This window comes from Opisthorchis viverrini, assembly GCF_000715545.1.
Source record: "Opisthorchis viverrini unplaced genomic scaffold opera_v5_396, whole genome shotgun sequence".
In the NCBI taxonomy this organism is placed as follows: Eukaryota; Metazoa; Platyhelminthes; class Trematoda; order Opisthorchiida; family Opisthorchiidae; genus Opisthorchis; species Opisthorchis viverrini.
In genome coordinates this window covers 389209-405865 of record NW_008752055.1, presented here as the reverse complement: position 1 = coordinate 405865, position 16657 = coordinate 389209, and the positions used below count along the sequence as shown (strand labels likewise).

The window sequence follows — 16657 nt, the reverse complement described above, 5'->3', positions numbered from 1 at the left end:
GCGGTGCGCTCCATATTGCTCTATGGATCATAAACCTGGGCGCTACGCGCTGAGGACGTCAAAAGACTTTGAGTGTTTGACCATCGATGTCTTCGGAGCATTGCCCGAATCTGGTGGGAACACCGGATCAGCAATTCTGAAGTAAGTCGAATGGTATTCAAGATAAATAACACCCTCGGTAGATGAACTGATCACACTGCATAGGGTGCGCTGGTTAGGCCACGTGCTGCGTATGCCAGTCGACCGACTTCTTCGAAGGGTTTCTTTCCCCTAGAACCGAGACAGGGGAGACCAATCGATGACTTGACAGCGAAGTATAAAACCCATTACTACCAAACTCGGCTGCCTTGGTCACTGCGGTCTTCCTGGATGAGGAGCCCGAGACGGGCCACATCAATGGTTAGAGACCTAGTCAGACCTGGCCCAGTCACGCCCTCAATGGCGCTCATGCATCCAAGCTATTGCCTTCAATACATAGCTCCCTTCCCAATCCCACCTCTTAACAGTCCTTCTACGGTGCTGTATTTACGCACTAATTTATCAGCTCCTGTCTTCAATGAACAGGTACCTACCCCACCTCCCCGAATCATCGGTGAACGAAACTGTGGCAGCTACAACCACTGTACGACGAGTATGCGGCTCTTATAGCTGACAATGATGATGGTACCTCGAAAGCCACACCATATCGCATCTAATGTTTCTGAACTCTTTGTCTGATTGTAAGTTTGCCATGATCTCAAAATACTACTGCGGAGGATGTGATTAGGTGACAGCTTAGTCGTACAATTTTGTATGCGTGTAGAATTACCATTTATGGGACCGTAACTACCAGCTAGAATCTGACAGAGAAAGAAATCCCAGTACGGTTTTCCGCGGACCTTGAACAATGGTCAGGTAGTTTTTGGCGTCACCAATTGGAATCTGTCATTGCGAATCAATGCGTCCCTGTATACGGTATGAAAGTTGCCCATTGAGTCGCCGAAAACATAGAATCAGGTCAACCAGACTAGTCTGCTGCTAACGGCCAGTCGCAGTTGGCATGGTGAGGGAAAACAAGCTCTGAATTGGTTGGACTGAAGTTACCACAAAAACATCAGCTGATACGGACACCACGAGGGTAAACAAAAGATCACGGCACAGGTAATCAGGTAGGAATTTCGGTTAGTCATCAGGCACGAACAATGAATGGACAGTTTTTACGTGTCCTTACTACGACTTCAACTGTAGCAACGGTTGGACTTACAGTCCTTTCTTGAGTGTCTAAGATTCGACAGCTCAAACTGCTATGGTTTTGGAAGAATCAACTCGTCTTTGGGCAATGCAACTCAACGGACTGAGGAAACACGAACTGTCCTGGAAGGGAGCGACAAAACGTTGTGAGCTCTCTCGGGGAATGGCCGCTCTATTGGAGGACAACTGGATCTCAGGAATAGTGGATGCGTAATAAACATTCTAGAAAAATGATGCTAGGAACATGAACACTTCTGGTAGAGGGACTCGACCAAGCACAAGGAAGACTTATCATTGGTGAGTGACCGCAGTTAAGACGTGGTTCTCTCAGAGCGAAATAGCTGTATTTCATTTTGATAGTAGCTGAACGGATAACTTTATTCGGTATTCCACTGGAACACAAGTGCCTGTACCGGATTATGGTAAACGACCAATGAAACGACTCGGAATTCCAGTTTGCCTACCCCGGGGTTACTCGTAGCCAAGTTTCCATTATCAAATAGTAGCTTGTAGTGGTTTTTCCTGATGTCGTTCTGACTGACATTCAGGCTTTCAGATTTGTTGCAAAGGGGAAATCTTGTTTGACTGCCAGATGGGTTTCAAAAACACTTTCTCCACAATGATTGTTTCATTGCAGTGATGGCCTTCCCGGTGCACAAGTGCTTGTTGTAACATCGTTTGTTTCTAGGCTATCGGAACAACGAGACTCGGTGCATAACGAAATATTGCACAGTGTCAAAAAGGCCGAAGCCTCAACGCTGGAAAGTGGATCACTGAGCTCAGAGGCCACTAAAACCAAAGATTCTTTTGAGGGGGAAATGGACAGAAAGTCGGAAGAAATCAAAAGATTGCTGCAACTCGAGCGACAAGATAAGTTGGTAAGCAAAAATTTCCTATTTTTTCGAAAAACCTCCATGTGCGCTGTAGTTAATTGGGTTTCGCGAATTTACATGATTGGCTGTTGAATTCTTAACCAATGCAATTTTTGATAGTTTGGGGGAAGTCTTTGGAGTTGAACGGCCAGAATTACGAAGCTTTGTAGCTGTGTACCTATTGAGCCATAACCAATCCCAACCAAGCCATGTTGGCGTGGTACTCTTGCTGTGGCTTTGCATAGGATATCAGGAAAATGGCCTTCCGAACAATTAGTCCCCCCTATAACAACAAGGAATAAAAGTGGCGCCAAGAGGAAATGCCACTAATAGAGTTTTATACTTATCCTATGGTTACTTTTGCTGTAACCTGAGCTATATTTTCTAGAAAAAAAGTACAAAAGCGTTGCAGTTCTCAAATGTTTGAAAAAATACTTCAATGGTGACAGAGGGTTGCTTACCGTTTCGGTTGATCGTGATGGATTAAGTGACCAGATTTCGGTATCGATTTGCGATCTTCACCGACTGACCCACTACAAGTGGTGTTTATCTATAACGAACAGGGTAGATTCAAACAAATCTAAGGTATTTTGTTCAAATTCACACCCTCTCGTTTGAACGGTCGTCCTTCCGTTCTGTCGTAGTGAGTCCGTCAGACCGAAGCCACCTTTAGACTCATTCTGAAATTAAGTGATTCTCTGTATCACTCAATCACCAACCGGTTGATGAATGTATTAGAACTTGTGTCCGATCCAGTCGTTCACAAGGGCCTCGGTGACAAGCTTTGACTAGTGGAAGCCATGCGAGAAATAAATGATCGTTTGAGAATTACGTTTTCTTCAGAGTTGTAGCTATTAATCACGAAAGTGCCGCTAGCAAAGGTCATGATTTTTCTTTTTTGTCATAGATATGAAGACCACTTACCAATGTTCTTTTTACGCCACTCCATTCAAGGACATTGTACAGGCGAAACTGTTACGTGGCTATAAGGTTACCTTCAAACCGACTGAAGATAGCTTTCATCGAGCACAACCAAATCGTGCCCTTGATCATGTGAAGTTTACCATAGGGTACGGAGTCGAACTGACCAGAAATGCTGATAGTTTTTTTTCGACAGTCACATTCTGAGAAGAATTTTTATTGGATCAAACATCATATCAAATTCTACAGACTTTCCTCCGATTATACAGAGTAAAAGCCACACGAAAGGTCAAAGTTCCGAGGTGGGAGACGTCTGCCCAGCGGGAACACGTGAAAATGAGTATCGATGTGACGGGACACCTTTTGCTGTAACCTGAGCTATATTTTCTAGAAAAAAAGTACAAAAGCGTTGCAGTTCTCAAATGTTTGAAAAAATACTTCAATGGTGACAGAGGGTTGCTTACCGTTTCGGTTGATCGTGATGGATTAAGTGACCAGATTTCGGTATCGATTTGCGATCTTCACCGACTGACCCACTACAAGTGGTGTTTATCTATAACGAACAGGGTAGATTCAAACAAATCTAAGGTATTTTGTTCAAATTCACACCCTCTCGTTTGAACGGTCGTCCTTCCGTTCTGTCGTAGTGAGTCCGTCAGACCGAAGCCACCTTTAGACTCATTCTGAAATTAAGTGATTCTCTGTATCACTCAATCACCAACCGGTTGATGAATGTATTAGAACTTGTGTCCGATCCAGTCGTTCACAAGGGCCTCGGTGACAAGCTTTGACTAGTGGAAGCCATGCGAGAAATAAATGATCGTTTGAGAATTACGTTTTCTTCAGAGTTGTAGCTATTAATCACGAAAGTGCCGCTAGCAAAGGTCATGATTTTTCTTTTTTGTCATAGATATGAAGACCACTTACCAATGTTCTTTTTACGCCACTCCATTCAAGGACATTGTACAGGCGAAACTGTTACGTGGCTATAAGGTTACCTTCAAACCGACTGAAGATAGCTTTCATCGAGCACAACCAAATCGTGCCCATGATCATGTGAAGTTTACCATAGGGTACGGAGTCGAACTGACCAGAAGTGCTGATAGTTTTTTTTCGACAGTCACATTCTGAGAAGAATTTTTATTGGATCAAACATCATATCAAATTCTACAGACTTTCCTCCGATTATACAGAGTAAAAGCCACACGAAAGGTCAAAGTTCCGAGGTGGGAGACGTCTGCCCAGCGGGAACACGTGAAAATGAGTATCGATGTGACGGGACACTTTTCGTGGAAGGATATATAAAAGTAACATAATCGGCTCTCTCACAAGTTTCTCCCTTAAGGACCATTTCATTGCTGAAACCACGTTCTCTAATAAAGACAATCTAAGACTGTGTTGCGTCAACTCACACCCGTATCATTTTCTATTGGGCCTACGCCGTCAATGGTGAGGAATTTTAGTGTCAGGTGTTTTGTTTAGTATCATCTGCCGATGATGGAAGATGTGAGCTGGGATTCAGTGTGGGTGCGACTCCCAAGGGCCACTGGCTTTAAATTAATAGCGGGCACTCATTTGCGAACCTGGAACCCAGCTTTCTCTCGGTATTCATGTTTCCAGGCAACTGAATGTGCTGCACCAGGCCGCCTCATGTTTCAGTCGCTACAATATTCGAGATATCGCGATACATGTGTATATTTGTAATGCACTACTCATAAGGTTGATGAATACCCGTCGACAACCCACGACCACCGGTTTCGCCCTTTTCGGTGCTCATCAGGTAGGCGCAGTCTCCAAGTTTCCGTCAACCTTATGTTCTGCTTGAAACCAAATTGCACGGATTAGCGAATATACACTCACTTGCAAACTAATTTGGTTTTTCGAGAGACTCACCTGCCAGACCACACAATCATATTAATAAGAGATCTCTATAGCGAAGGTCGTTAGATAGAAGGAGCACTGTCACCCTATAACCAATTTATTGGTCCGAAAGATTGGACCAAGCACAATTTGGGCGTCTTGTTAGTCCGCATGCTAATTTGATCGTATGCACACTTGTTCCATACCGATTTCAGCCCAGACAACCACTTCAGAACGCGCTGGACAAAGCAGAACAAGCGGCCGTCCGACTACGATGTGAACGTGATTCGGCCGTCAGCCAACAGTCCGTTCTCAGTGCAAAGCTGGAGGCTGCAGAGGTGCGCACCTGACTGTCTCTCTGTGTGTGTGTGTGTGCCTATCTGTGGTTTTGTCGCGTTGCCGTGTCTTTTTGGCCTTTGGGATATCGACTACTTGGGTCGTTTTCCTGAACACATCTCTGCAATGTGGAACTTATTGGAATGCTAATGAAACTCCGGAAATCGTTGCGTGTGTATTTATTGTCATTGTGAACACGTGTCATCCATTGCAGGCCAGGAATACGAATTGGTGTGTGCGTGTGTGCACCCGGCTAGTACGGAAACGTGTCATTTTTACCGTTTATTTTTCTTATTTTCATGGACTAGACTGCGCTGTGGATTTCCGCTTTTGTGTGTGTGTGTGTGTGAATTGGCAAACTTAGGGTCAGGTTCACAACTGCTGTACGATTCTGTTCATCCACCAAAGCTCTGGTGCAGCCTCCCTGGATGATACTTTCTTAATGTAAAAAAAAAACGGTTTGCACATCAGCTCTTGCTTTATTTCCGGTCCACAATAGAGCACTAGACTGTTAAGGAAAAGCTAACTGTGGTTGATTGCACCATTCTTCAGAGTGGCAGTCCTTGTTTGAAATCATGTTTTACCATAAACTCAATCCGACCACTACTTCAACATTAAATCTATCGATTCGCTGGGCAACAAACAAGCGGCGATTCGTACTCGGGTTTACAGGACCGCAGAAATGTGTAGTGATCCGTTATCTACGAAAGAAATGGTCCTTCGTTTTATCAAACTTGCCGTGAAAAACTCCAGCTGGTTAAACAGACGGGGATGGGCGTTGGATTAGTTTAGGTGGCCTGCGACAAAATCATGGTGTATATGCACGGTGGTGTTCTGCTGAATCCACGCTGAGTCAACAGGTCCGGCCACATTGAGTTGCCAGCTATCTGGTCCTGCCTTCATCACCACACAGAGGTAGGCTGATCTCCTGATCTGACGATTCAACGTCATGGTCAGGAGACGTCGTCCCTTAACCGTGTGGTACGTACACAAGCGTGATCCGCATGGTTTGATTCCTTCCAGACAAAGCTCACGTGACATGACACATCAGCTACAGCTATCTTCACTTTGAAAGAGGCTCGCTCCGGTAGTCAGGGGACTGTCTCGTCCAGTAAACGCCGTGTACTTTTCGGTATCTCTACTTTGTACATGTTGACACTTGCACGTAGCCTTCTACAGTCTTCAACGATGATCCATTCACCTAACCATTCACAAGTAGACAAAACTTATCCCGTGGGCGCGATACGTCTCTCATGCTGCCTTAATAGGGAATCTCGACAGGCTGACCCACGTCGTTGTTCGGAGCATCCGGCCAACTAACCGGCTCAGTCACATTTGACGGCATTCAACAGTTCAGGACGACCATTCGACGATACCCAGATGTCCTGGAAAAATGATTTTGAGCGAGTCTGAACGGAGGCACTGTGGACAACCTACATATTAGAGCCTGAGTAACAAACCCTTAATCTGCGTTCGGTATGCGGAACTCGGTCCCTGACTTCGAGAAATGTGGCCAACTAATCATATATTGCCTGCTCACGTGCTTATTTGAACTGTGAAGTTAGTTTTCCCAACTGGTCGTGACGGGACCTCATATGTTTTTGACTTGTTTTCAGACTTACATGAAAGAAGTGGAGTTTCGCTGTTCCGAGCAGCTCATGATGCAGGAACGGTTAAAACGAAAGCTCAACGAAGCCCGACAACAGAAAGCGCGTCTCCTACGAGAAGTCGCCTCATGTGTGACAGTTTTCGGTAACGTGCACGAAATGCTTGTTCAACGATTGCAATTACCCAAGAACGAATTATCTGTGAGACCCCCGGTAGCTTTTACGAAAGCTTCGGAAATCAGTATGGTTACAGAACAAGTAAGTGAGACCGGTGATGTTTTTTCATTGATGGCAAATCATTTTCTAATGGTTTCGATGGCCTGATTATTAATTCAACTTCTTTCCATCTTATGTGGCAATTACTGTCTTAGCTGCTCTACCTGGCGACACAGTTAAAACTCAAAAAGTCAGAGGAAGAAAACCGAAACAGAGTTTACGAGGAACTTGAGCAGAAAATCACCCCGAAGAATGATATCTTGGAGGAACGAACCAGGCAATCGGGTGATAATCGGAAACTCTTGGGTAAGACATATGGTGTAGATCGATCACATCCTTCTTCTACCTGTTTCTCTTGCTTGTTGTTTTCTCCTACATACAGTATTCTAACTTGGTTCACAGATGAACAGAAAGCTGATATTGATCGGATCACTTTGGAACGAGACTATTATATCGAGCTTTTGAATGAGCAGACGGAAGAACTGTTGACAATCAAGGCAGATTATCAACGTCAGTTGCGTGAGGTAGGTGATGAACGTTATGGTTATTCGTCTTTAAGCAGGAGCACGTGATAGATGTTACCGATGGTATTCTACCGAGTTTCCCTATGCCTATCACTCATCATTACTGCTTCCTAAAGGAACAGTGTCCCTCCAAACCATATGCTCTGAGGTGATTCTGTGCTTACGCACGCCAAGTAAATTTACTGAGTCTTGACCATTTCACGAGGGACCCTTTCGACTGACTGATCAGGAAATGGTATAAATGTCTTGAACGAAATATCGTGTCATTTGAAAGGCGGCCCTCACATTGCTGCAGGCCTAGAAAACGCACGTTTTCCATTATATCGAATATTTTTGGCCGTTATTGGGGACCCGATCTGTCGAAATCAATCTACCGATTCAAATACGAAGAGGTAGTGGAGCGATTCAGCGCTCGCATAGGTCGGTTAGACCAAGAGACGACCGTTCGGCACTATTCAGTTGCTCAAACGTTATTACTCCGTAACGGATGTGGTGACGCAATAGCTCCCATCAACCGGCTGCACTACATTCTAACCGCAATTCAACGTGTCAGAACTGTATCCTTCTGGTAATGCGCTACCCATAAGGTTGCTGGAAACTCCTCGACAGCCCACTACTGGTTTCACCCTTTTCGGGGCTTATCAGGTAAGCGCAGTCCCCGAGTTTCCGTCAACCTTATGTTCTACTTGAAACTAAAGTGCAGGAAATTCGCGTATATACACTCATTTGCAAACTAATTTGCTTTTCCAAGAGACTCACCTGGAGCTGAATTTCTTGGTTTTGATGTTTCCAGGCCCGGAAGCATTTCTCCTTATTTCCTTAGGTCCTCACACCTAATAGTCCCACAAAACCCTACTTTGATATCTGCTTTCACTTGCATCACTTGTATCTCTTCCTCTATTGCTCCCCCGTAGTTTTTTCAAGGACTGCACTGTATTTTACTCTCGCCTAGATGGAATAAATCCGTCAGGATCACCCTAGTTGATTGTCCGCTTGACAGACTGTACAAAAGCATTTTATTCAATCTAACTCACCATTTATGCTGAGGTCATTCAACCCCACATACATATCCAAGATTGAAGCTATTGTATATTAGAAATAGTGTGGGCCCTTATCCGCTTGCCTGTTCAAATTCAATTCAACCCACAACTTTTTCAACAGTTCGCTCTAAATATTCTCCCCTTTTTGCTACAATTGTACGTATTTTATTGTTTTTTATTTGAAATTCTTTGTATTCACTTGGTTGTTGCAAACTCGTCTACTGATGGCACACAACGTTTCTGACAGATCGCACGTCGGCCTCCGTTGAAAAACACCTTTGCGACCGCCAGCCGGTATTTAGACATCATTCCCCATAGCGCCGTCTGCGACCATCTCTTAGAGAAAACTGTCGTTCGCATGTATCGTTTTTTTGCATTTCGCTTGTTCTCTATTCATCACCTGACTTTGTAAAATGCTAGCCATGACAACAGTTACCGGGGCTAGTCATGGACGTAAGGAGTGTGACAGTGACATGAACACATTTCCGACATGAATGTAACCGAGGCAACAATTGTTTGCCCCTGGGTCTGCTGTGTCAAGCAAAACGATGTGAATACCAGCAAGTGAATGATTGCTGTTTGACTAAACAGACTGTTGGTAGCTCACGATAGTTCATTCGTTCGTGGAGCTTGGCGCCACCAGTGGGTTGTCCCAACTTCCAGTTTCAACGCGTTGATGATGTCACTTCGACTGGTGATGAAACGTTTGCTACTAAATTACTCAGCTCAGTGAACAAACCAATGGTTGTAATCGAATAGAGGAAAATCTGGACCGTACCAATTGAAGAACTAGAGCTGCTTGTGTCTCAAAACACCGTGCACAGAAAATCATGATTATTGTGCTAAAATGCCAACTGACATCAACCGCGGGCGTCACACAACCTCAGAACATTTTACAGTATGATGCCATCCGCGTGCACGTTGATCTAGGCAATCTCGTTTTCTCTGTGATCTTTTCCTAATTATGGTGAACAGATTTTGATGTGTGACTTTTTGATCTTCGGAGGATGGGGAAAGGGAGAATTCTCAACAAACGACTCTCTAGATGTGTGTGATTGGAAAAATGACCGGAAACTGCAAATGCACCCATTCCTAGGATTCCACCGTATCGAATGGAATGGAGGTGGTCGGGTTCCATCAATCCACATTCTCGAGTATTTCGTCTTGACAGATACTCATCAAGTGGGCACAGAGTGCTTAAATAGATGATCTTATGGTTCTCCAGTTTCACCATCTTGATAACAGGATCTTAATTGTCTAGATGTGACACACTAGTTATTAGATTGCTAAAAACTCTGGTAGCTCACAGCCATTCCGCTCTTCTGTTAGTCTTCCCAGGTAAGCTCAGACCATTATAAAGGAGAGATTCGGCTAGATTCTGTAGGGAGTTCATTCGAAACCGAATTCATGTGCAAATGAAGATACCGTAGGGCCATAAATGATTTACACAAAAGAGTTACTTAAATTGGGTCTCAGCTTGAATCTGAACAGCTGTTGACCAATTTAAACGAGTTCTGGGCACCATGTTTCTTGAGATAGTCTGGTTTGATTGAGAAATTCAACCGTGACCGGAAAAAAAGTTATCTCTTCTAGATGGACTTTTACCACCGAAATGTGCTCCGAATAAGAGAACTAGTACACCAAAGGTGCGACTGATAGACCCGTGGAAGATTTTAGTCTTTCAATTGATTTTGGTGGCTTGCTCTATTCCTTTTCTAAACACCGGATTTTAGACGTACCATCGTCGTTTGAAGCCATCAGTGTGTCGTCAGAAAGTGGAGCACAGCGAAGTGTCAGTGGCCGGGCACATTTGATCACCGGATCTGACCAGATTGAAAACGTTTGGGTTATACGAACATCAGTGGGATAATAATAATAACATGGCGATTCATGATAGCTTCTTGGAATAACTCTGTTTTCCCTTTTGCTCTTCTTTTTCCTGGACACTGTCCGCTGTGTATACGACGGCAGCAAAGAAGCTAGCATTTTTTTTTACAATGGTCAAGGTGCAAGTTTTGTTTCAAAGCCAGATTATGGATTATTTGGCCCAATGTAAGAACTTAGCTGCAGCAGGATGTGTCACAGACCTGCCTAGCTACTGAATATATCGCACTAAACAAAAGTGTCTAGTGAAACACCAAATTATGATTTCGTTGTAAATTACTCCGGAAACTTGTACAAACAACACCCTACTGATGTTCTATTTAAGTAGCCTAGTTCGGTTTGGTCGAAAGCTGACTGCTTGACGGCAGTTGGTTTGAATGTATATTAGTGCCTTACGCACGGCCGTTTGACTTTGCCAGTTATTCAGTCAATATATCAGTATTCCATTTTGTTCTGTCAATAAAGGACAAAGTCATGAACGAGGCACCCCACGTTCTACTTACTGTACACACCAAATATGTATTACATATTGATGGGTTTGTTTTGGCCCACCGTTATCCTGATGTTATCCACCGTCTTCGACTTCAGACTGCAAAATTGGCCCGCACAAAAGATCGCCTGGACGAGGTATGTCTTTTTACGGACTTTAATTCTCTGGCTGATGTGTGAAAACACACTGGAGTGTTGAATTTTTCTGTTGATTTCTGCGTCCAGATGTGAATTCAGTACAGTTTATCCAGTTCCCGACTATGAGATTTTTTCTCGCTAGAACTTGTGCCAAAGTTTTTTTGGAGGAGACAAGAAAATTCGGTTCGGTCCTTATTGCGACAGAATTTCCAAATGAGTGATGTGTACGAAATCATCGGTTTAGCAATTTATTACACGAAAAAAAAAAACGAATCAGTGATGCACTGTGGTCAAACTTTTCTGTCTGGATAAATCAATGCACAAGCTCTTTCCTGAAAGACAAAGAAATCCTCGAGCAGAGTCAAGTGCGAAATTTTGGACGTTTCATAGGTAGACTGTTTGGCCTGCAAACGTCCAGGGGGTGATGCTCGACGATTGCCTAGGGAGCATTTTTGTTTCAAGGTGTGGAAGACCAGAAGCTTCGCACAAAACTGGATCCCTCATTAGGGGCAAGTTTCGGCCAGAAAAAGCATGATATATATATTATCGGATGGTGAAATTGTTAACTTCTGCTTTCAGAGGGTCACAAGAACTGCGGGTGAACAGTTGAACATTATGTCTAAGATACGGCCGAGATGGTCCGGCGATTAAGGTACAAACTTACTGACTTTAAAGGTCCGTGATTCAGACCCACCCTTAGCATCTCGACTACTCCTTTCTAGGCTTGCGAAATCTGGCATTATGTCAACCTTCGTGCCTTCGTAAAATGCTGTGCCAGCTGGGATCGAAAGGGTTTTACAGCTGCGCACACTCAAATAGACAAAAGGGGAACTGTGTGCAGTGGATGACCCACTAACAAAAACACCTGTTATAAAAAGCTTCACTTAAGTAATTTTCTCACGGAAGTCCATTGGGTTATTCAACTCGGAACTACTTGCCTGAGTGAGTGTAGGCAGTTCGGAATGATTGCAGTGAACTAGCAGTTATTGCCTTTCCCGTCCACCCTTGTTCTCTTAGTCACATCAAGGCTTTTAAAACGTTCATGTTTGTACGACAGAGAAGCATCGGTGTGGAAAACTGAGGTCATTCTGACGACGACGACGATGATGATGATGATGATGATGATGATAATTCATCTCACATGCCTCAGATGGAGATCCTCGGCGATTTCCCGGAACAAGATTCGTTTGGAATCACGATGTAGGCTGCTTTCACATATGGACACTCTCGGCAAACTTGTTGACAATCATTTTGAAGGGCTCGGCTCGTCTTTTCTAAGCCTGTTACTCGTATCCTGTGAGCGACTTGGAATATTGAATGTTTTGACAAGAAAGTTCATCCAGCTAGGCACGCCAACCTTCTGGACAGAGCGGAGATGCATCGTTCGATTTACTGAAAATAGTGGCTACTTAATTCCGCTCAGTAGCTGGGTAAGTGGAAACCACGAGAACCTTTAATTGGGGTGGACGCAGCACGTCATCGGTTACCCAAACTCAATGATATTTCGACTGCTACGGAAAGTGTTCGGTTCGGGTACAAACCGGATAACATGGTACCATGATAGGGCAGCTTTTAACATCCAGTCTTGCTTTCCGACTATACTGGATAGTACTTTATACCACGTTTGCGGTCCAATGATTTGATCTAATTAAAGCGATTCCTAATTAGCTACGCACTGTTGTTTATATATTTCGATCCGGCCATTTGTTTATTTACTTACTCATATACTTGTTTTTAAACATGCTTATATCTTCTTCAGTTAACACAGCAAATTCAGTTGCTCACATGTGCGTCACCCAACGTCAAAGTGATGCATTCATGTTGTACCGAGATACCCAAACCAACGACCTTTACCAGAGAACGAAGCGCTTCGTGTTGCAACTGGACCACCTATCATCATCTCAATTCTTCAGAACACGGTAGGTTGCGTAAGAAGCCAATTTTAAACGAATAGTTGATTGGGTAATCATCCCGTTAGAGCCCACTTCATTCTAGATTTCGCGACACCTTACCCTTCGACGTGTGCAGTCCTCTGCATACCATCTTGGTTTTGACAGGAGACCTACCCGGAACTTTGTTGAATCTCGTGGTTATGATATCCTTCATAGACGGGAGATTCAGCTGGGTTCCAGGTTAGTCTACCACCAAAACCACATTGATTTACAGATTAGTGTATAAGTCAAAATTCGTTCTGTTTGCGTTCAAGATGAACAAACTTTTGACGGAATCTCTAAGATTGAGCTCATCTGATGAGGGTGAAACCTGTTATGGGCTGTCAGAGAATTTTCAGTATATTACGTTCCAGTATATTACGTCTGTACGACATTACTCTTCATCACCTTGGCTTTAGTGTACGATTCCCTGGGAAGGAAGTGACATCCTACCGCTCAGGCTGTTTCGGCCATCAAAGTTGGCCAGCTTGTCAGTAATCGAATTTCAACACTTTGTACTCCAGTGTTGAACCTAAGTAAATCTGAACTGAATAAATAATGATCTAATAGGTATTGTTAATCTGTTACTATCGCTATCATGAGAGGGGGAAACAAACCAGCAGTAGTTGCTGCGGCTTGACTACCACACAGTAATGGAAAAAGACATCTTAGTGGAGAATGAAAAAAGGAAGGTTTCGAGAATTGCTTCGGAAAGTCTTGTGTGCAAGAGTTTGCACATTCCAACAGCTTTGTGCTAAGCATGTGTGCATATTATATTCGAGTAAGGTGCTCCTGTTGGGATTGACCGAACGAACGCGTATCGGCAAAATTCCAAGTAAACTACCGCTATGTAGTTCAGCTTAGAAGTTACAGGATGGGATTGGCTCTAATGTGTCCTTCAGGGTGTGCGACTATGGGCTATCATGACCCGTCGTCCGCTGACCATTCGTCAGCGTGCGTTTTCCGTAATAAGCAAAGGTAAAGTCAAAGTAGCTGATTAGCCAAGGCGCGAACCTACTGATCGAAAAGTTTATGGTTCGACACCAACCTTCGGTTTCTTTAGGCCAAGAATGAATTTACGGTAGAAAGACGAGCGAGACAGCACTGGCTTTCAGTGCAGTCGCTGACTTTTGTGCTACTTCCATCTTTTTCAGTAGCTTAATTATAATATCGAGCCAGGTTTGCGAACTCACCGGTCATATGAGCGTTTCGTGCTTCTAAGACCTATTTAACATAATATTTCAGCTATCCACTTATCTTACGCTTGGCGACTCCGGTTGTATGGAGACCACATGAGTACATGTGCGGGTCATCCCTCCACAATATGACCACCTTAAGCAAAGGTAAAGTCAAGGTAGCTGATTAGCCAAGGCGCGAACCTACTGATCGAAAAGTTTATGGTTCGACACCAACCTTCGGTTTCTTTAGGCCAAGAATGAATCTACGGTAGAAAGACGAACGAGACAGCACTGGCTTTCAGTGCAGTCGCTGACTTTTGTGCTACTTCCATCTTTTTCAGTAGCTTAATTATAATATCGAGCCAGGTTTGCGAACTCACCGGTCATATGAGCGTTTCGTGCTTCTAAGACCTATTTCACATAATATTTCAGCTATCCACTTATCTTACGCTTGGCGACTCCGGTTGTATGGAGACCACATGAGTACATGTGCGAGTCATCCCTCTACAATATGACCACCTTAGAAGAAACTTACTGCGTTTCTAAATTCACAGTTCCCTTCCAGTTCAGTTTATCATCTACAAACGGTGTGTCAACGGTATATTGGTTCCAGCTACTACAGTGTCGATAACGGGGGAGTGGGAGGACGCGGGAGTGTGTCGTTTTTATTCGCTTCAGGAATTGAATAGGTACATACTGAAGGTTCCACAGTTCCCTTCCAGTTCAGTTTATCGTCTACAAACGGTGTATCAACGGTATATTAGTTCCAGCTACTACAGTGTCGATAACCGGGGAATGGGAGGACGTGGGAGTGTGTCGTGTTTATTCGCTTCAGGAATTGGATAGGTACATACTGAAGGCAACATCTTTGATGCATGAGCGCCACTGACTGCGGGATCGGACCACATCTGCCAGTGTCATTAACCATTGGTTAGATGAGTCCCGGGGTCCCCATCCAAGGAGGCAGCAGTTGCGACTAGTGTTTTCATAGTGCGCTGCCAGTTCATACATTGTCCACCTCTCGGTCGCTTCCACTCAGCACAGGGCTGGGCGAGAAGAGCTCTGTGAGGCACACGGTCTTCTGGCATGCAGAGCACATGTCTAACCAGCGTAACCTGTGAAGAGTGGGTAATTAACCTATCGTGAGAGAGCTCCTTCTTCCCAAGATAATCTGGTGTACCTCAGCATTACTGATCAGATGTTTTCGCCAGACCTGTCCAGTACCTTGGAGATACCGATGGTCAAACATCTTTTGTATGTCCTCTGGGTGCAGAGGCCAGGTTTCTCAACCGTAAAGCAATGCAAACTCTGACCTTGACAGACGTGGCATCGGCGCCATAGGCGTCAGAGTTTCACAAAGTTGGTAGAGTCAAAATCAGCTTCCAGATCAAGAAAAAACAATCGATGTTGGACGCGTAAAGTGGTGGCGCTGCTTAAGAATTCGTCTCAAGGTAGAGATATGGTCAATGGATCCTCGGCTAGGGCGAAATCAAGCTTGATTTTCACCAACCTGTCTCTCCCGACAATCCACCCACCTGGGCAAAATGATATCATAGAGCACCCTGGATGCGGAGGGCACCAGACTGATATCACGATAGTTTTTGCTTGGCGTTCTTGCGCCCTTTTTGAAACCTGCGATTACGGTCGAGGAGTCTCACTCGACTGCTCTTCTGTTTTCTTTCCCAGTCTTCTGCAGTATGGATGACAAAGTGTTCACCGCCGTCTTCTTTAAAAAGTGCGGGATACATACCATCTGCACCAGGTGCCTTGTCATGCCTGTATGACTGTTTTTGATGATGGGCTGGTGTCGATATTCCATTCATCCCAGCTAGATTCTTCCAGCCGTTTTGTTGAAGTAGATCAGCTGAACAGTTCTTGAAAGCGTTCAGTCCATTTTGCGAGACGACGATTGAGAGAATGAATAGCCGTTCCGTCTTCTCCGCATATTGTTTCACTGCCACCTGCCTTCTTTCGTCAAATCAGCTGAAATAGGGCGTTGTTAGCTCAGCTGTAACACCCTTTCCGTGCCTAGCTGCCATGCCACCCAAAAGAAGCTCGAGGGCTGGGATACTGCCAGGTTGCTTAAGCCTAGTCAGCAGAAATCGAGATGCAGAAGTCGGGTTCGAACCACGGACCTTCAGTAAGTTCGCGCCAAATTAATTTCGTGAACCACTGCGTGGCTCTTCGCCGCAGCGAAAGCCTCCTTCTCCTGGGCCTTCGAAATCCACCAGCGTTCTGTCCTTCCTCAAGCTCCCGATTACCTGGTGTTTGAGGGATCTACGTGCACCATCACAGTCATTAGTTGCTGGTGCGGCCTTTTGCCAGCAATAAGATCTGATTTTGAAGGTATCCAGTGTACGCAATTTTGGGGTTTTGCGGGATAGATATTTTTGTTCATAGCCACACCACTCTCGTTTGAACGGCCGTGTTC

General features: G+C 44.4%; 2 protein-coding genes across 2 annotated transcripts in view; one reads left to right on the top strand and one right to left on the bottom strand.

Moving 5' to 3' along the window:
• Positions 1-16657, top strand: part of T265_10711 (hypothetical protein) — a gene marked incomplete at both ends in the record, with an annotated part of 54951 nt that overhangs the window by 9994 nt on the left and 28300 nt on the right. The window contains 7 exons of the mRNA XM_009177166.1: positions 1919-2108; positions 5099-5221; positions 6836-7084; positions 7198-7348; positions 7445-7566; positions 11079-11117; positions 12877-13036. Coding sequence (XP_009175430.1) covers positions 1919-2108; positions 5099-5221; positions 6836-7084; positions 7198-7348; positions 7445-7566; positions 11079-11117; positions 12877-13036 — 1034 coding nt within the window. The remainder of the gene's footprint in view (positions 1-1918; positions 2109-5098; positions 5222-6835; positions 7085-7197; positions 7349-7444; positions 7567-11078; positions 11118-12876; positions 13037-16657) is intronic.
• T265_10709 (hypothetical protein) lies at positions 43-16049 on the bottom strand (the record flags this gene model as incomplete). The annotated part of the gene is made up of 3 exons (XM_009177167.1): positions 43-136; positions 3488-3576; positions 15885-16049. 3 exons carry the CDS (start codon positions 16047-16049, stop codon positions 43-45), a joined length of 348 nt encoding a protein of 115 aa, XP_009175431.1.